The 21,138-nt window shown below is 48.5% G+C and overlaps 1 protein-coding gene across 4 annotated transcripts in view; it reads right to left on the reverse strand.

The window, feature by feature from the left end:
* ENTREP3 (endosomal transmembrane epsin interactor 3) overlaps nt 1-21,138 on the reverse strand; it is a 36,388-nt gene extending 15,250 nt beyond the window's left edge. Inside the window, exons 1-9 of one of the 4 annotated variants that reach the window (XM_083477544.1) lie at nt 20,970-21,138; nt 18,888-20,608; nt 14,778-14,834; nt 9,922-10,035; nt 8,435-8,536; nt 5,647-5,754; nt 3,531-3,691; nt 2,664-2,763; nt 1,374-1,461 (exon numbers count right to left, since the gene is read on the reverse strand). In XM_083477544.1, coding sequence (XP_083333670.1) covers nt 1,374-1,461; nt 2,664-2,763; nt 3,531-3,691; nt 5,647-5,754; nt 8,435-8,536; nt 9,922-10,035; nt 14,778-14,834; nt 18,888-19,112 — 955 coding nt within the window. In that variant the 5' untranslated portion in view covers nt 19,113-20,608; nt 20,970-21,138. Of the gene's footprint in view, nt 1-1,373; nt 1,462-2,663; nt 2,764-3,530; nt 3,692-5,646; nt 5,755-8,434; nt 8,540-9,858; nt 10,036-14,777; nt 14,835-18,887; nt 20,609-20,969 lie in introns of all 4 variants that reach the window. The other 3 variants (XM_083477543.1, XM_083477542.1, XM_083477541.1) reach the window with 3 other exon arrangements.

Raw genomic sequence — 21,138 nt, forward strand, 5'->3', positions numbered from 1 at the left:
GTTTAGAAAGCAACAAAACAAATGCAACAGGGTGAATCACATTTCGATGGGCAGGAGATAGAAATATGAATCTACTGTCTATCAAAATAGTCATCGGGTGTTCCTATTCTTCCACACATTACTTCAGTGGAGAAATGAACTGCAAAACCCGGAAAAGTGTGGATTCTGAAGTGTGGATTCACTTATAGTTCCGCAAAGTACCAATTAGGCCTTTGAATGCAAAGTGAAATCAAATTTCTCCCCCACCTAGAGTAGGGCAACCAAGTACAGGTGTCCACAGGAATTTTTTGGGTGGGGGAGGGGGCAGCAAAGTAAATATTCCAGATCACTTCATCAATATACATACTACAATCTTGCCCCTGACATCCTTGGACAGCTCTTTGGTCTTGGTCATGGAGGCTACTTTGGAATCTGCTGGATTGATTGCTTCTGTCAACAGGTGTCTTTTGTACAGGTACTGTAACGAGCTGGGATTACAGGTAAGGCCTCTTCCTTACAGCAGGTGCTTCTAATCTCAGCTCGTTACATACAGTGAAGATACCAGGTAGCATGACATCTGTCTGGTTGATAGGGGATCAAATACTTATTTCATTAATTATTGTTGTTGTTGTTTAGTCGTTTAGTCATGTCCGACTCTTCGTGACCCCCTGGACCAGAGCACGCCAGGCACTCCTGTCTTCCACTGCCTCCCGCAGTTTGGTCAAACTCATGTTTGTAGCTTCGAGAACACCGTCCAACCATCTCGTCCTCTGTCGTCCCCTTCTCCTTCTGCCCTCCATCTTTCCCAACATCAGGGTCTTTTCCAGGGAGTCTTCTCTTCTCATGAGGTGGCCAAAGTATTGGAGCCTCAGCTTCACGATCTGTCCTTCCAGTGAGCACTCAGGCCTGATTTCCTGAAGAATGGAGAGGTTCGATCTTCTTGCAGTCCATGGGACTCTCAAGAGTCTCCTCCAGCACCATAATTCAAAAGCATCAATTCTTCGGCGATCAGCCTTCTTTATGGTCCAGCTCTCACTTCCATACATTACTACTGGGAAAACCATGGCTTTAACTATACGGACCTTTGTTAGCAAGGTGATGTCTCTGCTTTTTAAGATACTAAGTTTGCCATCGCCCATCACTCATTATAATGCACATCAATCTCTGACTTTTGTCTTCTGGGTTTCTGGGGGTCTTCCTGTTGTTATTCTGTCTCTCACAGCTACAATAAACCTACCATTAAAATTATGGACTTGTCATTTCTTCGTCAGAGGGCAAACGGGCAAATTTAGCAGGGGATCAAATACTTTCCCCCCCTCACTGTACCTGTCAGAGATCTGGTCCACCCAGACCTAGCGCTATCGTTAGGGATGCATGCCTACAAAGATCCTTACCTTCGCCGCTGAGGACAACAGATGGGACCCGGTTGCAGGAACAAGGACCGTGTGAGGTATCTGTAAACTGCGAGTCAAACAGAGTCACCTGCAGAGGAAAAGCAGAAAAACTTGGTGCGCAGCAAAGTCAGGAACACCTCGCCCCTGGGGGCTGAATGCGGCCCCTCCAAGCCTCTCTTTCTGGCCCTCATGACTGTTCCCCAAGCCACACCCCCTACTAGGCCCTGCTTCAAGCCTTCCTCACAGGTTCTTGCCTGGCTGAAATGTGTCCCATCTTATTGCAGTCATGCCTCTCACTTGCCTGGCTAGGCGATGGAAACTAGCTTACGGCCGGTCCCAAGACCTGCATTGGCTCCCAGTACCTTTCCAAGCACAATGCAAAGTGTTGGTGCTGACGTTTAAAGCCCTAAAAGGCCTCAGCCCAGTATACCTGAAGGAGCGTCTCCACCCCTGTCGTCCAGCCTGGACACTGAGGTCAAGCTCCGAGGGCCTTCAGGCGGTTCCCTCGCTGCATGAAGCCAAGTTACAGGGAACCAGGCAGAGGGTCTTCTCGGTAGTGGCGCCCACCCTGTGGAACGCCCTCCCATCAGATATCAAGGAGATAAACGACTACAGCGGTACCTCAGTTTTCGAATGTAATCCGTTCTGGAAGACCGTTTAAGTTCCAAAACATTCGAAAACCAAAAACTCAAAAACGGAAGCCTCAAAACGGAAATCTCAATACGAAAAACTCAATACGGAAACCGTGTTTACAGTTTGACTTCTGAGGCGCATTCGAAAACCGAAGCATTTACTTCCGGGTTTACGGTGTTCGAGTTTGAAAACCGAGGTAAAACTGTCTCTGACTTTTAGAAGACATCTGAAGGCAGCCCTGTATCGGGAAGTTTTTAATGTTTGATGTTTTGTTGTGCTTTTACTATTTTCTGTTGGGAGCTGCCTAGAGTGTCTGGAGCAAGCCAGTCAGATGGGAGACATATTATTATTATTATTATTATTATTATTATTATTATTATTATTATTATTATTATTTCAAGTCTCCTTTACTTCCTCTAGGAAGACATTGGTTTCCCTCCAGGGAAAGAACCTGGAATATATTGATATATATATATAGCCCAGATATTGTAAAGGTGTGGTAATCTGTCATGGAACAACCCCCTTGTAACCAGGTAGCAAGGGCGACCCAGACCTCGTTGCTGGTTGCAAAGGGGTCCCCATGACACTTCAGGCTTCAGGGCTCCAAAAACTAGTCCAAAGGAAGACTTTCTTGCCTTAATTGTACCCACGTAATACCTGGCTGTCTCCGTGGAGTCCCATGACGGCCTCATAACTGGGAGGGAAGTCGGTGGGGTAGAGAGGAACCGGGCTGTCCATTGAGCCATTGTAGGTTATGCTGTCAGGAGGAGAAATAATAACCTCATTGTCCATGACACACTTTCCTTCTTGGTTATGTATTTATATCTCACTCTTTCCCCCAAGGAGGTTACAATGGCATGCAGTGAAAAAGGAAGAGACGAGATTCTCTGAAGCCCGTCTTGCAACTCTCCATCTGTGAGAGACACACAACCCACACAGTTTCAAGTCTGTATTTTGCATCAATAAGGACTAGGAACCTGCATATAGCGGTACAGTCAGACCTCGGGTTACAGCCGCTTCAGGTTGTGTTTTTTCGGGTTATGCACCCGCCAAAACCCAGAAGTACCGGAACGGGTTACTTGCGGGTTTCAGCAATCGCACATGCGCGGAAGTGCTAAATCGCGCTTTGCGCAGAAGCACCAAATCGCAACCCACGCGTGTGCAGACTGCGGGTTGCGAACGTGCATCCCGCACGGATCACGTTCACGACCCGAGCGTCCACTGTACCTTAGTTCTCGAACTTTATCCATTCCGGGTGTCTGTTCGACTCCCGAAACCATTCGAAAACCAAGACGTGGCTTCCGATTGGCGCGGAAGCAGCGTCAAATGTTTGGGTTCCGAAAAACTTCCACAGACCAGAACACTTACTTCTGGGTTTGCGGCATTTGGGAGACGATTTGTTCGACAACTAAGCTGTTCAAGAACCAAGGTACCGCTGTATTTAAAAACAAGGAAGACTTCTCTCCATCCTCAGCCTCTTTGTCCCCCAAACCGCCCCCAGGCTCCCCCTCTTATCTCCCACACCTTTGGGCATCCGTCTCTGAACTGCAGGTGTACTCTGGAGGGTAATAGGGCGGAGGTGGCACTGGGGGAACAAACTCTTCCAGGTCCAACATATGCTGCAAGAATGTGTCCGGGGGAGAAGTGCAATCCAGCGTCACGGAGCTGGAACGTGGAGGGGACAGCTGTGGAAGGAGACAGAAAACAGGGTAAGGGCAAGATCTGAAAGGCTCCTGAAGTTCTGAGGAGCCCTTTCTCTTGTTGACATAGGCTGGATACACACCGTGCGTCTAAAGCACACGGCATCCCTCAAAGGATCCTGGGAACTTTTAGTCTATCCCTCACCACACTACGGTTCCCAGCACCCTTAACAAACTACGGTTCCCAGGTTTTTTTAAGCGGGTGTGTGCTTTAAATGTATGGTGGGTATGCAGCCCTGGGGTTAAGTCTGTTTCCTGGGCATAATTTGCAACCCATCAGTCCCAAAGAAGCCCAGAAATTGGATTTATCAGAACCTGGGAAACTTGTCTAATAGTCACATCCAAATGAAGAATCCGGAGAACTGTAGTTTGCTGAGGGTGCTGGGAATTGTTGCTTCGCAAGGGGTCAACTACAGTTCCCAGGATTCTTTGGAAGAAGCCATGGGGCTTTCCATGTGACCAGAATCATGACACATCAACAAGGAATTGTGCCTCCAGTGTTGTGGGTGCAACTCTGTGGAACTCCCTCCCACAAGAAGTCACAGAAGCTGCTGTCCCTGATGAGTTTCAGGCAACCAATTAAAATCATTTTATTTCAGGAGAACCTTTGCACCATGAATGCTTCTCTGAGGCTTTACATTTTCTGGTGCTGTTTGTTGAAATTGCTTTTCTGAGGTTTAAATTATGTTTCTGATCAGATGCTTTGAGACCTAGATGGTAAAAAGCAGGATATGAACTTTTTAAAAAGAAAGAAATGTATAACGTAGATGCTCCCACTGAAGGAGGAGATTGAAGGGGAAGGCGAAACTTCAACACTCTCCTTGCAATCCCACTGCTCGAAAGGGAGGAGGTGAGTGAGGGTTGGGGGCTTTTTAGGAGGGTGGGGGTTTAAAGATTGGCCGGGAGGGCTCTGTCTTAGCATACAAGAATGGCAGAGATAGCAAACATTCTGATCCACTATCAGCTGTGAAGTTGTTTCTCCCCCCCCCCAACACACATCTGGTGCATTTCACAGGCCCACCTCCTTCCATTGCAGCTGTTCACATCAGCACAACTTCATCAGTGTCAGATTTGTTTCTGTTTGGCTACACAGCAGAACCAGGGCATCATTGCCCCGGCATTCACACATCGGCTAGAGATGACTTAGGAGAAACTTAAATACTCCTAATTTGAATGAAGCTGGTTTGTTATGAAATACTACTCCGATAACTTTTCTCAAAGTACAGTGGTGCCTCGCAAGACGAATGCCTCGCAAGACGGAAAACTCGCTAGACGAAAGAGTTTTCCGTTTTGGAGGTGCTTCGCAAAACGAATCTCCTATGGGCTTGCTTCGCAAGACGACAATGTCTTGCGGGTTCCTGCTGGTTTTTCTCTCCCCCCCCCTTTTTCTAAGCCGCTAAGCCGCTTATCAGCTGATCCGATCAGCAGATAAGCCGCTAATAGCGCTAATAGCGCTAATAGCGCTAACAGCGCTAATCCGCTAATCCGTCAATGGGCTTGCTTCGCAAGACGAAAAAACCGCTAGACGAAGAGAATCACAGAACGGATTCTTTTCGTCTTGCGAGGCACCACTGTACAGGATGCATGTGCAGTTTGCATGAAGATTTTACCTTGTAAGCTGCTTGAGTCCCTGTCAGGGGAAAAGCTGGGGTAAATTGATAATTTTAATTTTTAATTTAAATTATTTTTTAAAATTTGAATTTTAAAAAAAACACAATTCAAATTTAATTTTTTAAAATTTTAATTTAATTTTTAAAAAAGAAATTAAATTTAAATTATTATTTTTAAACTGGCAGTGAGTATGCAGTAAATGGGGGTGTGAAAGACAACCCTGAGAAGATTTTGAGAGGACAAGGAGAGGTTTCGAAAGCGCTCAGATCGTTCCCAAGGGAATCTGAGGCAAGCTGGGAGCAAGCAGGCCGCCCGTCTCTGGAACTCACCGCATAGAGGATGTCGAAAGAGAAGATTTGGATGCAACACATAATGGCAGAGAGGGTGCACACTACGATGGCGAAAACAGTCAGGCCACACACACTGAAGAGGAGGTCCTGAAGGGGCAGGGAAGGGGGGGGGGAGGTGTCAAAACAGATCATTGTCACTGCGGTTGCAAAGGAACGCTTGATAAGTCTGGCTGCCTAGACACTAACCCATTTGCGGCACACAAAGGTAGCTTTCCTCGGCCCGGAAGAGCTCGTTGCGGACCCTAAACACACTGCTTTTCATCTAGATTTGATTCTAGGTCCTGCCATCAAGTTGATACACATTTGGAAAACCTTCCCTTGACCGGATTGGCTATCCATGCCTTTTTCTCCCTGCCCAGGCCCCAAGTGACTGAAAAATAAGGTTACCAGATGTCCCCGTTTCCCGGGGACAGTCCCCGGATTTACAAATCAGTCCCCATACAAAATCCATTGAAGCTGAAAAGTGTCCCTGGATTTGTTAAGTTGTGGGTGAACATATCAGATCACACAGCAATTCTTCAGACAGCTCTTGTTTATTCACAGGCCAGAACAGAACTGAACTGAAGGGTTCAGCCAACCTGCTTATATAGAGCTCAACTACAAAGCAACAGTAACAACTTTCTGTAACTATCCAATCACTGAACGTCACTTTCAATTCCTTATTTGCATATGCAGACCTGAGTGAAAACTATCTACAGTATCCCCCTGCTGGCCCAGGGTGAGAACTTCAGTACATAACAGGACTCATTGAAAAAAATCTGGTAACCTTAGTGAAGAAGGAATTGGCGATTGCAAGCTTGATGTACTGCCCACCCACAACTGCACTGGGCTGGTGTGGGGCACACACACAAACACACACACACACACACACACACACACACACATTGCAGGACAACTTACATCTGTTTTACACATCACAGAGTAATACATAAGCAATCTGCCACGAGTTTTTATTTTCAGAACAAAATCAGTTTCTCAATAAGGGCCTTTCAAGAGGAAACAAAGGGGCAAAAGATCTAGATTCGGGTAGTCCAACTTCTGCTTGTGCCCCCCCCCCCCGGCCTTTTTTGGCGGCCCTCAAGAAAAAAACACCTTAAAAAATCTAAAAAATTAAGTCTGATTATTGGTAGCATGTATTTAATTATTGACGTTAAAAATTATTATAGCCTTGCTGTGTACGTATTAACTGTGTATTTTAATTAAATATAACTGTGTATATCTAGTAATATTAAATATATTGCAAGCACCTTAATGTACGATATGGGAATTTAATTCAGTGCGTGGCCCAAAGGTTCTGTGTCGGAGTTCTCTTGCGGTCCATTTGGTCCGAGAGTCTGGGCCACTTTAAGCTAGATTGTGTGTGGACCATGCAGAATAAAGGACTGAGGCTATGTTCACGCTATGGATTTGAAGCATTATGTGACTGTAAGCCACTCTGGGAATTGTAGTTTTGTGAGGGGAACAGGGGTTGCCTAATAATAATAATAATAATAATAATAATAATAATAATAATTTATTTATACCTGCCCATCTGGCTGGGCTTCCCCAGCCACCCTGGCAGCTCCCAACAGAATATTAAAAATGCAATAAAACATCAACAACTCTCGGTGCCCTAAACAAACTACAGGTCCCAGGATTCTGTTTAGAGTGGTGTTGTGGTACTTTAAATGCATGGTGTAAAAGCGGCCTCAGAAGAGGCAGATTTCGGGGAGTGTGGCTGGTTTGCCCACACTGAGTGCCGAGCCCAGAGGGCGCCACCACAATGATGTAATGCGACAAGAGGCAGAGGGGCGCCAAATTTTGGCATCCAACAGGGCACAGCTGAAATTTGAAAGCCACTGGCCTCAGGCTCCATTTATTCTACAACACAACGTCGCGGGGGAAAGACCCACTTAAATCTCAGAAGCCTAATCTCCTTCTTTCTCTTGAAATAAAAAAATTAAGGTCTTATATATAATAAATGTTCATAACTGCATATATAAACCACATGTCTGAAACCCCACAGAAAAATTCCTGAAACCATTTTGTCCCTCCCAAATTGACCTCAAATATTTCTCTGCTAGGTCGAAGGAAAATGGAAAAGCCTCCCCATTGTCCTTTTGTTCACAAATCCGTCTTAAGGGTATGTCTGTGTATGAATAGGGTGAGCTGTGACCTGGCTCAGGAAACTAAGTATTTATCATTACAAAAGACTGGCCAGGCTCCCCAGATAATCCAATCAAGTGACCATTAACAGGTAACCTGCCAGACAGGAGATAAACAACGCACTCAGATTTCTGTTGTAGACCGCCCTTTTTGTGATGTAGGTATGATGTATCTGGGGGGTGGTCTTGAGCTACACCCCTTCTGTGATGTATGTATGAAGTTTCTGGGGGTGGTCTTGGACTCCAGGGCGGGCAATTTAAAATGTCTATATAAGGGCAGGCACACCTTTGTTCTGGGTCCTCCTTCTTTCCTGTGTGTGAGGGGAGCACCCTGTTGCAACAGTCAATAAAGTTCAGGCTTACTAGCTGCTTTGCTTCTCAATATTCTCTGGTTGGCCTCTGTTATTCTCTCCTACCAATTGGGAACCTAGGTAAGGACTCTATGAGGGCTCTTGTATACCCCATAAGGGAATAAGGGCAGATTTTTGTTTATTACACTCTCATTCACACACACACACACACACACACACACACCTCCCATAAAACGTCGGATGCAGAATGTAACCTTCATCAAAAACCGCCAATAGATCCGTCTGCAATTAGGAGCCTCCTTGTTTACTCACCTTGAGGACCAGGCGGACCTTAGAGCAATTTGGATCCAGTTCTGCGTTACTTCCGCAGCTTCCGAGCTGGCAGCAAGGGCACAGCTGAGATGGAGAGGTGCCCTGCTGGGGAGGCAGGAAAAGTTTGTAAGTGTGCTGCTGGCAAATGTTGCACTTTAACACGAGGCAAGGTTTCTGGGCCTGCCTGCAGTTGCACAGCACCATGGGCCTCGTAGTCTCCTCCCTTCCTCCCCTGTTGCTCCTTTATCCTTGGAATTGCCCCCACCCCAAAACAACCTTTGAAGCCTCCCCTCTTACTTCTTTTGACACCCACCTTTTCCACGAAGCGTTTGGCGCACAACCATGCAAGTCCCCACAGCCTTGTCGCGACTAAACCGAACTACGCGGTAACTAAAACAATTCATATTCCCATTGCTATAAATACGCAAAGAAATACTCTAATGTAAAATGGTACATGCATGCTTGGAAGAGGGAAGAGGGATGCAGCGGGGCGTTTTTTGGGGGGGCGCAGCTGGCAGAGAAAGAGTTAAGTGGGCCCTCCTCCCCAATCCCTCTGCTCCAAAGCGCCCCCTTCGAAAGCTGCTTTTCCCCCTTTGAAGCCACCTTCCCCAACCAGGTGCCCTCTAGATGTCGCTGGAGTCATTCTCCCTGATCACTGGCCACGCTGCTTGAGAATGATGAGAACTGGAGCCCAAGGACATTGCTGAACTACAACTCCCATCATTGAAGACCGTTGTTGAACTACAACTCCCATCATCCATAACCACTGGCTGTGTTAGCTGAGGCTGACGGGAGCTGGAAACCCAATAACATTGTTGAACTACAACTCCCATCATCGAAGACCGTTGTTGAACTACAACTCCCATCGTCCATAACCATTGGCTGTGTTAGCTGAGGCTGACGGGAGCTGGAAACCCAATAACCAGTGGCGTAGCGTGGGTTGTCAGCACCCGGGGCAAGGCAAGTAATATGCGCCCCCTAACCCGTGGATTTGCGCCCCTAACCCTAACCCCCAGGTGTTGTGCCCGGTGCGGCCCGCCCCCCCTGCACCCCCCACGCTACGCCACTGCCAATAACATTGTTGAACTACAACTCCCATCATCGAAGACCGCCATTGAACTACAACTCCCACCGTCCGTAACCACTGGCTGTGTTAGGTGAGGCTGACGGGAGCTGGAAACCCAATAACATTGTTGAACCACAACTCCCATCATCCATGACCATTGGCCAGGCTGGCCGAGGTCGATGGGAGCGGGAGTCCAAGAACACAGCTGAACTACAACTCCCATCATCCCACAGCATTAGCCGTGCCGGCTGCCAGGGGGCTGCCGGGAGCTTGGCGGTGCCTGGAGAGCACTCGGTTGTGGAAGGCTGCGCTGGAGGAAGAACGTAACGTATTAGCTCTGCTCTACGTCAAACCCCACCTGGAAGTCCAGGCTCCGTATCCCCTGCTCCTTCCAGACCGCATAACGGTCCCGTTGTCTTACCGGCTCGCAAGCCTCCAGGGACTTCACCTGCTGCTGGGCATTTTGGCAGGAGAGGATGGAGCCAGCCAGGGTAAGCATGACTCCGAGGACTGAGAGGAGCGTGAAGAAGGTAATCTGGGGGGTGGCGGGGAGAAAGAAGGCCGTTAAATCCCTAAGGAAGACGAGGGGGGAAGACGAGACACACACACAGGAAATGGAGGAAGAAGCTGCCTTGCACAGAGCCAGAACGCTGTCCCATCTAGCTCAGTAATACAGCGGTGCCCCGCAAGACGAATGCCTCGCAAGACGGAAAACCCGCTAGACGAAAGGGTTTTCCGCTTTGGAGGTGCTTCACAAAACGAATCTCCTATGGGCTTGCTTCGCAAGACGAAAATGTCTTGCGAGTTCCTGCGGGGGTTTTTTCCTCCCCCCCCTTTTCCCAAGCCGCTAAGCCGCTTATCAGCTGATCCGATCAGCAGATAAGCCGCTAAAAGCCGCTAAAAGCCGCTAAAAGCCGCTAAAAGCCGCTAATAGCGCTAATCCACTAATCCGTCAATGGGCTTGCTTTGCAAGACGAAAAAACCGCCAGACGAAGAGAATCACAGAACGGATTCTTTTCGTCTTGCGAGGCACCACTGTAATAATAATAATAATAATAATAATAATAATAATAATAATAATAATAAATTTTACTTATACCCTGCCCTCCCCAGCCAGAGCCGGGCTCAGGGCAGCTAACACCAATAAAATCACAGTAAAAACATAATAGGGGGGAAAGGGGAGGTGGGAAGGAAAAGGGGAAAAAAACCAATTTAAAATACAGGTGAAAATGCAATTTAAAATGCAGCCTCATTTTAAAGTAGCTGATAAATCAAGACCATAAGGTGAGGGAAACATAAGGGTCAGACTGAGTCCAAACCAAAGGCCAGGCAGAACAGCTCTGTCTTGCAGGCCCTGCGGAAAGATGTCAAGTCCCGCAGGGCCCTAGTCTCTTGGGACAGAGCGTTCCACCATGTCGGGGCCAGTGCTGAAAAGGCCCTGGCCCTAGTTGAAACCAATCTAACCTCCTTGAGGCTTGGGACCTCCAGAGTGTTGTTATTTGTGGACCTTAAGGTCCTCCGCGGGGCATATCAGGAGAGGCGGTCCCGCAGGTACGTGGGTCCTAGGCTGCACAGGTTGTAGTCCACACAGGTTGGCAGAAACTCTACGGGGCTCCAGGCAGGGGTCTCTCTCCATCCCAGCCCTACCTGGAGATGCTGAGGACCGAACCCAGGACCTTCTGCATGGAAAGCAGATACTGTGCCCCCTGAGCTACGGCCCATCCCAAAACAGTCACAGCAAGGAATATTTTCAGACGGCAGATTTCCTTCCACCCCAGGCTGATTAAATGTGCACAAAACCACTTCTGAACTGGAGAGGAGGTGGAGTTGCAGGCTTCACAATCTCTCCACATGTGCGGGGGCTGGCTCTCAGCCTCCGCGCGATTGAGGGGATCCCTGGCCACGTCATCCCCTGGCCAGCCAATCAGCTGTCCGGGGGGGGCGTGGCTTGCGCGATATCACACTGGCGCGGCCAGGGATCTCCCTCTTTTGCCACCTCAGCTCATCGGGTTTCCCACCCTTTAGGTTTTCCTTTTGACCTTGCTATAGACCTTGGTTGGTCGCCGTTAAGGGGCCTGGTAGGAATTTTTTCCACTTGGCAAATTGGCACCAGCCACTTGGTTTTTCGCCTGTCTCGTAGCAAATCGTCACAACTTCCTCGGCATTGGCGGTTAGGCATTGGTAGGGGTATTGTCATGTAGATGAAGGGGGGAGGAAGCGCCATCACCTCCCCTGAATATCGAAGGGTAGTCCAGTAAAGGATTCTGGGGGGTGTGGCCCTGTCCAAAGCCTATGGAGGTAAGGGCCTAAGGCACGCCCCCTATCGGTGACCCCAGGGGAGTTCCTAGTTGATGTGCATCAGTAGGACTCCCCCTTGCTGTTGTTTAGTCGTTTAGTTGTGTCCGACTCTTGGTGACCCCCTGGACCAGAGCATGCCAGGCACTCCTGTCTTCCACTGCCTCACGCAGTTTGGTCAAACTCATGCTGGTAGCTTCAAGAACACTGTCCCACCATCTCGTCCACTGTCGTCCCCTTCTCCTTGTGCCCTCCATCTTTCCCAACATCAGGCTCTTTTCCAGGGAGTCTTCTCTTCTCATGAGGTGGCCAAAGTACTGGAGCCTCAGCTTCAGGATCTGTCCTTCCAGTGAGCACTCAGGGCTGATTTCCTTCAGAATGGATAGGTTTGATCTTCTTGTAGTCCATGGGACTCTCAAGAGTCTCCTCCAGCACTAGAATTCAAAAGCATAAATTCTTCGGCGATCAGCCTTCTTTATGGTCCAGCTTTCACTTCCATACATCACTACTAGGACTCCCCCTACTGGTGGTTAACCCTTCCCGGTCTTCAAGCAATCGGGCTGAAGCCGGATAGTCGGTTAGGACCAATGCCTAAGCCAATACCACTCATTCCTGTAACCAATAAAGTTGTGGCCATTTTTTGCCCATTAACCTAAATATTTGCGTCATGCGTCTTTATTTCCACATGGTGGAGGCGGGAACTCGCCACGCAATGGAAGGTGCTACCAGTAGGGTTAGACCCTACAGAGTAGAGCTGGGAAAGGAGGATTTCCACAACAGCACAAAGCAGAGGGAGAACAAATTTCATCCTGGCTAGTAGCATTTTGACAACCTTATCCTCCACAAAATTCTCTTTTACAGCTGTCCAGGTTAGTGGCTGTCACAAATTCTTGCAGGAGTGAGTTCCACAGTAGGTGCCATGTGGAAAAAACGACTCTTTTGTCTGACACCCGAATCTTCCCCTCAATTGACATCATCCGATGTCCTCAAATTCCAGCGTTATAGGAAAGAGAGAGAGAAACTTTCCTCTTGTCCACTTGCAGCATTTTAAGCACATCTATCATGTCTAGACACGGATGGCGCTGTGGGTTAAACCACAGAGCCTAGGACTTGCCGATCAGAAGGTCGGTGGTTCGAATCCCCGCGACGGGGTGAGCTTCCGTTGCTTGGTCCCTGCTCCTGCCAACCTAGCAGTCTGAAAGCACGTCAAAGTGCAAGTAGATAAATAGGTACTGCTCTGGCAGGAAGGTAAACGGTGTTTCTGTGCGCTGCTCTGGTTCGCCAGAAGCGGCTTAGTCATGCTGGCCACATGACCCGGAAGCTGTACGCCGGCTCCCTCGGCCAATAAAGCGAGATGAGCGCCGCAACCCCAGAGTCGGCCACGGCTGGACCAAATGGTCAGGGGTCCCTTTACCTTCATTAGGTCTAGGGCTGGGTGATATCTGATTTTCAACATCACGATATCCGGTTCACCAACATCGCAATATACTGATATATCACAATGTCTGAAATAAGTATGGAGCTAGGCTGGCTTCACGGTTTTTCGTGCGTTGTGATTTTTGCATAGCACACAAACGCACACACGTATTATGGTTTGTGAGATATTGCTAGGTCAAAAATTATGAAACCGATATCATGAGAGGGACTTCAAACCAGTTTTGGACAATATATTAATATATTGCCCAGCCCTAATCATATCCCTCTCACCTGTCTGTTGGTTTCCTTCTAAGACAACTCCTCTCTCTCTCTCTCTCTTTTTCTCTCGATCTCATGATACCCCACTTTTGGAACGATAATGTCTCTCTCCACCCGCCTTCCATTCAGAGGCCTCCTCAGAACCCACCTTTTCCATAAAGCCTTTGGCACAACCTCAGCTGGAAGGTATCCTAAGTATAAATGCGTTTCTTGACAATTTGTTTCCATTTATGCCTGCTTAGCCTTCCTTCTGCACATCAACCCTTTCCCCCTTTGTGTTTCCTAAGAACATTTGCTTTTCAGAGCTTGGGAAGTTCGTTCTGAAACGGAACTCGTTTTGGTTCAAGTTCAAGACGTCCAAAGAGGAACAGATTCCGGCGAACGACCGTCCCTTTACAAAGCAAACTCGTTCAGTCCAGAGTTCGATTCAAGTTCGTCCGAATGATCCTCAACATTCAGACAGTTGCAGGCTGCTGAAGTATAGAATACAGTGGTACCTTGGGTCACAAACACTTTGGGTTACAAACTCCGCTAACCCGGAAATAGTACCTCAGGTTGAGAACTTTGCCCCAAGATGAGAACAGAAATCGCGCGGCAGCGGCGAGGCGGCAGCAGGAGGCCCCATTAGCTAAAGCACGCCTCAGGTTAAGAACGGTTTCGGGTTAAAAACAGACCTTCCAAATGAATTAAGTTCATAACCTGAGGGACCACTATATACTGAAAGAAGATGAAGCAAACATCAAAACATACAGTGGTGTGTGAATGGTTTTTTTCCATGTATTTCCCCCATCAATTATGTACTTTAATGGCCCGAAAAGTCCAAAGCTTATTTAAAAAAAAAAAAAGCCAATGAAGAGAATGAACTTGAAAATGAACTAGAAACCTTCCAAAGTTCCACCGCCAAAAGAACTTTCTTTGTGTTCATTTAACTTGGCAGTTACTGGAACGACTTTCAGGCGCAGTCCAGAGATTTCTGAACTAATTCAGTTAACTGTGTTAAGAAGAAGAAAAAGAGTTTGAACTTGATATCCCGCCTTTCACTCCCTTTAAGGAGTCTCAAAGCGGCTAACATTCTCCTTTCCCTTCCTCCCCCACAAAAAACACTCTGTGGGGTGAGTGGGGCTGAGAGACTTCAGAGAAGTGTGAATGGCCCAAGGTCACCCAGCAGCTGCATGTGGAGAAGCGGGGAAGCGAACCCGGTTCCCCAGATTACGAGACTACCGCTCTTAACCACTACACCACGCTAGACTAGTTTATTCCAAACACGAATGAAGCGTCAGTACTTACCACCGGGGTGAACGGACGCCTCCAGGAGACGATGCCAACCACTCCGGAGAATGCCAACTAGAGATCAAGACACACAGAGAAGAGAGGTTGCCTTGATTGCCAAAGATCTACCAGTGGCTTCGAGTGACCACTGCTGGTCTTCTCTAGGTGAGAAGGAAGCTGTTGAGAGCTTGGCCAGGGGTGGGATGGCCCATTTTGTTTTTAAAAGAAGAAACATGTCTCCTCAAACTGGAAGCTTTCGCTCCATTAATTGAAGCTTTTCTCATTTTTCCAAAGGGCTGCCTCTGAAGATGGTTCGGAAACTTCAGCTAGTGCAGAATTCAGCGGCCAGGTTGCTCACCAGGGCACGGCGATGTGAGCATATCACACCGATCCTGGTCCGACTGCGCTGGCTGCCAATTAGTTTCCAGGCCCAATTCAAAGTGCTGTTTTTGATCTATAAAGCCTTAAACAGCTCAGGACCGCAATACCTCAAGCACCACCTCTTTCCATATGAACCTATCCGGACCCTGAGATCATCTTACAAGGCCCTTCATTGAGTGCCTCTTCCACGAGAGGTCTGGATGGCGATAACATGAGAACAGGCCTTTTCTGTGGTGGCTCCCAATTGTGGAATGCCCTCCCCAGGGAGGCTTGCCTGCACCCTCATTATAAACTTTTAGGCACCAGGAGAAAGCGTTCCTATTTAACCAGGCCCTGAGCTGACATCCGATGCCCTTTTAAATATATGGTAGGGGGGGCATTATTGGTTTGTTGTTGTTCTTTATATTGTATTTGGTGTTTTTTATATTGCAGTTTTATGTTGTCAACGGCTCTGAGATCGACAGCTAAAAGTTGGCATACAAATTTAATAAATAATAATAATAATAATTTTAAAATCTTAAGCTCAGTTCTCCCCTATTTTCACATCACTGTACGGTTTGTTTAAAAAAACAACCATTTCTTCACAATAAATTGCCAGCATTTTAGTGCGAACCTAACGGGCACGCTTTCCTACGCAGCATTGCCTAAAATACACATTTTTGCAAAACGTATTCCCCTCACATTTACATCTCCCCACACGCAATGCATTTTGGCCTGCTCTTTTCTTTATCATACGCATTTTTAGGCACGCTTTACCTCAGCGCATGCATTTTCATGCACGTTGCTCAGCTGCAGAACTGCTCTACAAACAAAAAAATCTGGAGAAGTGCCGGTTTCGAAGCTGTTTCAGCTGGAATGCAGTTGCAGAAAGCGTGACCGAATCACAGAGATTTTTTTTAGCAGTTGCTAGGAAGGACCTCCTGGAATAAGTTGGCACATCTCTGTCCCGGATTAAACAGGGGAGAGAGTCTGCAAAGCTCAGCGTTCTTTCCCATGGCTGCTGGCAGCCGAGTTGACTCTGAGAGCAGAGGAGGGACGCAACATTTCTCAGTAGGCTGTGGATTTTATTATTATTATTTTATAATGGAGTTCATTCGCTCTAAATTATTCATGATTACATATTTTTTTTATAAGCGATGTGATTGAAAACAGAGCCGGCAGAAACTGCCTCGAGCTGAGGAAACGGAGGATTGGTGCCTAAAGCGAAGTCCTGCTCCGAGGAGACCCACTGATATTAATGCTCAAGGGTTAACTGAGGCCAACTGGCTGCAATGGGTCTATTCTGAGCAGGATTTTGTTAGATCTCAGTGTAAACAATGCTCAGAAGGGGGCGGGGGCCAAGTATCTTTGTGTCGTTTGAGGTTCCAGGCCCTCCTCTCAGAGATATTTAGAGATTGGGTGCTAGAGGACTGTCGTGCGCTGTACGTGGGGCTACCCTAGAACAGTGTTTCCCAACCGGTGTTCCGCAGCACACTACTGTGCCGTGAGACATTGGCTGGTGTGCCGTGGGAGGGAGGCGGGTGAGTCGGGCGGTGAGAGGCGGCGGCGGCGAGGATCCGCGTCGAGCCGGGGGCGGCTCCGCGGTGGTGGTGCCGAGCGGCGGGGCAGCGCGTGCAAAAGGGAGGAGCGCGAGACAGCGGAGGAGGAGGAGGCCGGCATGTCCGGGCAGCAGCAGCAACAACAGCAGCAGCAACTCCCGGCGACGGCTCCTCAAGCCCCGCCGCCGCCCCCTCCTCCGCCCGCCACCACCACAACAGCCGCCGCCGCCTCAGTTGCCGCCGTCCCTCAGTCCCTCGCTCTGCTGCCTCCTCCCACCCCCAAAGCTTGGAGGTTCCCCGGCAAGGGGGAGGGGAAAAACTTTCACTTTCGTGCGTCCCTCCCGGCGTGACGCTGCGCGCTGACGTCACGGGGCGGGGCTTTAATGGTGGTGTGCCGCGAGATTTTTTTTCAGTAAACAGGTGTGCCGTTGCCCAAAAAAGTTTGGGAAACACTGCCCTAGAAGACTCAGTTTGGTGCAAAATGGCAGCAGCCAGATTACTGGTTGGGGTTGCCTTAATAATAATAATAATAATAATAATATTTTTATTTTTTTTATACCCCACGCTCCCTGGCCAAGACCGGGCTCAGGGCGGCTAACACTGAATATAAATACAGTAAAAACATTAAAACAAAAAACAGTTAATTAAAATATAAGTTAGAATCATAGCTGTCAACTTTTCCCTTTTTTAAAGGGAAATTCCCTTATTCCGAATAGGATCCCTCGCAAGAAAAGGGGAAAGTTGACAGCTATGGTTAGAATACAGCTTAAAATACAGCTTAAAATGCAGCCTCGTTTTAGTGGTAGCCCATAGATCAAAGCCATAAGGGGAGAAAACGTCAAATATTCACCGGGGCCAACTATCCATGCTGGTCCTACATGGGCCAGCAAAAAGAGCCAAGGGAAAATTCATATGCAAATCCCATATAAGGGGTTCCATCTAATAATAATAATAATAATAATAATAATAATAATAATAATAAATGAGAGGGGGGATAGACTGAGTCCATCTGAAAGGCCAGGCGGAACTCATAAAACCGTGTTCTAAAGCAGATGAATTGTCGATTGCTTTTTGGGTATAATTTAAAGTGTTCACACTAGTTTGAAGCTCTAAAGGACTGGAAGGCTGGCTCCTTCCCTTGAGACCCCCTTGGGTGCTGAGAACAGCAGAGGAGGCCCTCTGCCACCCTCAGAGGTCCAACACAGTCTTTTGGCTGTGGGTCCACCCCACCACTGCCTGTGGCCCCCAATTGACTTTCCATTCATGGGGGAGTGAATATTCCAGTTCACCAGTTTGTCACACAACATCGCCTTGATATTTTACAATATGGCAGTATTTAGAAATGTGTCTGTAAATAATTACGTTGTTGTTGTTGTTTGAATTTATATACCACCCTATACCCACAGGTTTAACCCTATAAAAGTAAAAACCAATGCTAACCAACGTTAAAATGCCTAAATCAAATAGACATGATGAGAGACCAAATAAAAGTTTGCCAAACCAGGGAGAACTTGAAATTCAGAACCCCCCTGGTGAAACACCCACTGTGTCTGCAGAGTAGTTTATTCTCTTTTATTGAGTAATGAATGAGTAATTAATGAACTGGAATGACTACTTGCTCTCAGTGCTGTCATGTGAACCTATTGCCTATTAATGGCAATCTGCATCAGAGGCCCAACTTCCAGGCGCCTCTGCCAGAGGTGAGGTGGGTGGTGAAATCAGACAGGGCCTTTATAGTGGTGGCTCCCTAACTGTATAATTCTTAACCTTGGGACAGTTAGCTGGTATCTATTTTGTTTGTCTCTCCAGATCCAGCTTATATGTTTTTGATTTCCCTGGGCTTTCAGTGGATTTTCTGCTGTATATTTTAATTATGATTGCTACTTATCAACTTGCTTTCAGTTTTGCTGCTGATTTCAGTGTTAATTAGTGGGCAGTTTGTTTTTTAAAAAGATCTTTCTTGGAAGTGTTGGCTGATGGATGGCATCCCAGAAATCTGTTAAATAAGTAAATAACATCAGGCTTTTTTTTGCCTTTCCCCCTTCTTCTTCTTTTAAAATGTCATCTGCCAATGGCTAGAAACATTTAAATCAATGTGTGCTGGATGGGGAAGGTGGGGGAAGCCCAATATCTATCAATAATGGATCCAAAAATGGATCTGGGGAAAGCCTGAGGTTTCACCCAGCTGTGCTATGCAAGATGCACTCACCGGAAAACCAGCCCAGATAGGACATGCGTTCCGGATGTGGCTCTGCGAGGGCATGTTGGTGGTTACCAGCAGGCTCAACGTCACGATCAAGACGCCCAGGATCATCTGAACGAAGCCGAGGAGGAGGATGATCTGGAGCCAGGCCCGCCGGACGCGGAGGTGCGTGAAGCTGCGGGACGTTGTGCGGGCCGTCAGCGAGTAGCTGGAATCGCTCCTGGAGGGCATGACTCTGGCCCAAAGGAGGGCGGCTTCCGGAGGGACCCCAGAAGCAGCCGTAAACAGAAGCGACCCTGGTCCTCAAAGGCTAGGCCTTGAACCCTCCTGCGTAAGGCACAGGACCTGTTTTTCAAAAGAGGCAAGTTTTTTTATGGCTTTCCAAAAAGCAGATTCTCGTTGGCTAACCCCAAATCCACTTGACTCTCTAGGCTCTGTATATTTGAGAAGAAACCGACGAAAAGGAGGGCGGATGTTGGTGAATAATTCCAAGGCAGCAACACGGCTTGACCAGGGCACCGCCCTAGAAGATATCTCAACGGTGAAAGGGTGCCTCTGAGCATGCGTGGAGGGCCCCTGCCCTGAGCAAACACACACATAAATGCATCCGACGGGAGAGGGATTCCAGGGGAGGAGACGAGGGGTGACGAGGAGAGTTTGGCCCTGGCACACTTTCGCTTTTAGCTGGACGCCGCCTCCGGGGAGAAGGAGATGCCAGCTTCCAGATCTCCCCCCACCCAAGAAAGCCACTGCCCAGGAGAAGGAACATCAGAGCTTGGCTTCAGGATAGGGATCATCCCAACCTCAAAAGCCCAGAGGTTGGAGAGACAGAGCCACCAACCCAACCCTCCCGTCCTCCACGTGAATCGGTCCAGCAGAATGTGAATCCTCCAGGTCCCACGTGAACAGCATCTAACCACATCACTTGGGAGTCGAATGGGGAAAGTTAGCCCTTTTTCTCAGCCTGGCTGTGGTTAAAACGCACCGTGCAGTTTTGAATCTGCAGGCCTTTGCGCTCTCCCTTTGGAAGAAGGCCTCCAGGCCGCCAGGAGATGAAGGACTGGAGAGATTGTTACGCAAAGAAGGGGCTTTCTGATTTTTTCCACAGCCGGGGTCCTCAAGAGAGCCATCTTTCCCGAATCAGGGATCATCATGGCCCAAAGGGGACCCTTGCCTGGCAGCCATGGGGTGGTTGTTTATCCGGACAGGAGTTTGCTCCCAAGGAGGAGAGAGAATCGCAACAGCAGCAGCAAGCGATTGATGCTGTTTCTGACGGATGAGAAACACCAAGAGGTTCCCGGACGAGCGATGGATTCTCAGCCGACTGCTGCTCCTCTGACGGGCGGCCTGGCACCACCACTGCCATCCACGCGGCTTGCCTCTTCCCTCCTCCCCTCAACCCAGTGTTGGCAGATGGATCAGGAAAAGATGTCCGGAGTCAGCTCCAAAACCCCAGAGGATTCTCACTGAACCGCTGGCAAACCGACCTGACGCTGCGGTAACCACCCCGAGCAGGAGATGGTGGCAGCTCGGCTTGGTACGGCAGAAGGCACCAGTCTCATCCGGCACGGAGGCTGGCAATTGCCAGAGTTCAAGCATTACCCAGGAAAAGTTTTTTGGGGGGTGGGTGGGGAGAGGGTCCCAGCCGTGGGGAGAGAGGCTTGTTCTTCTGTGCCGTGCAGACAGAAGGCATCAGCTCTTAAAGAGGCCACAAAACTCCGAGCCGTCTGAAAAACAGAATTGCCACAGGATAAAATAAACCGTCTTGGTAAAAAGCTGGGCACCTCGGCTTCCCTATCACAGTGTGGGCAGGAGGCTCACCTCAGCTTCTCCCTATAAACTTTGGTCTGCCCCACCCCACCCCAGAGGTCTACTGGGAAGCCCCCCAACTTTGCAAATCACCCAAATCCCTCCATCTAAACTGCTTCTAAAAGGACGAGACCAGCCATCAGCCTGGCTGGATTGCTACAGATTCTTCTACACCCTCCACCTCACCTCACCCCACCCCGCTCCCCTCTGCTCCCCATCTCATCTTTCTTCCTCACCCCCCCCCCAAAAAACAGGGGCTAAACACAGCTGCAGACTTACCAGGCATGGGAGGAGTCTGCTTGCCCAGCTGCAAGGCAGCTCTTGGCCAGGGATGTTCCAGGAGCCACCTCCCCCTGCCAGGCGCCTGCATCCCTCTCTCTGGAGGATGCTCGGCTGGTCCTGATGCTGCAAGGAGGAAGGGCACGCCCTGCCGTGGTGCATCTTGGGA

This window comes from Podarcis liolepis (genome assembly GCF_965112155.1).
Source record: "Podarcis liolepis genome assembly, chromosome: 15".
NCBI lineage: Eukaryota > Metazoa > Chordata > Lepidosauria > Squamata > Lacertidae > Podarcis > Podarcis liolepis.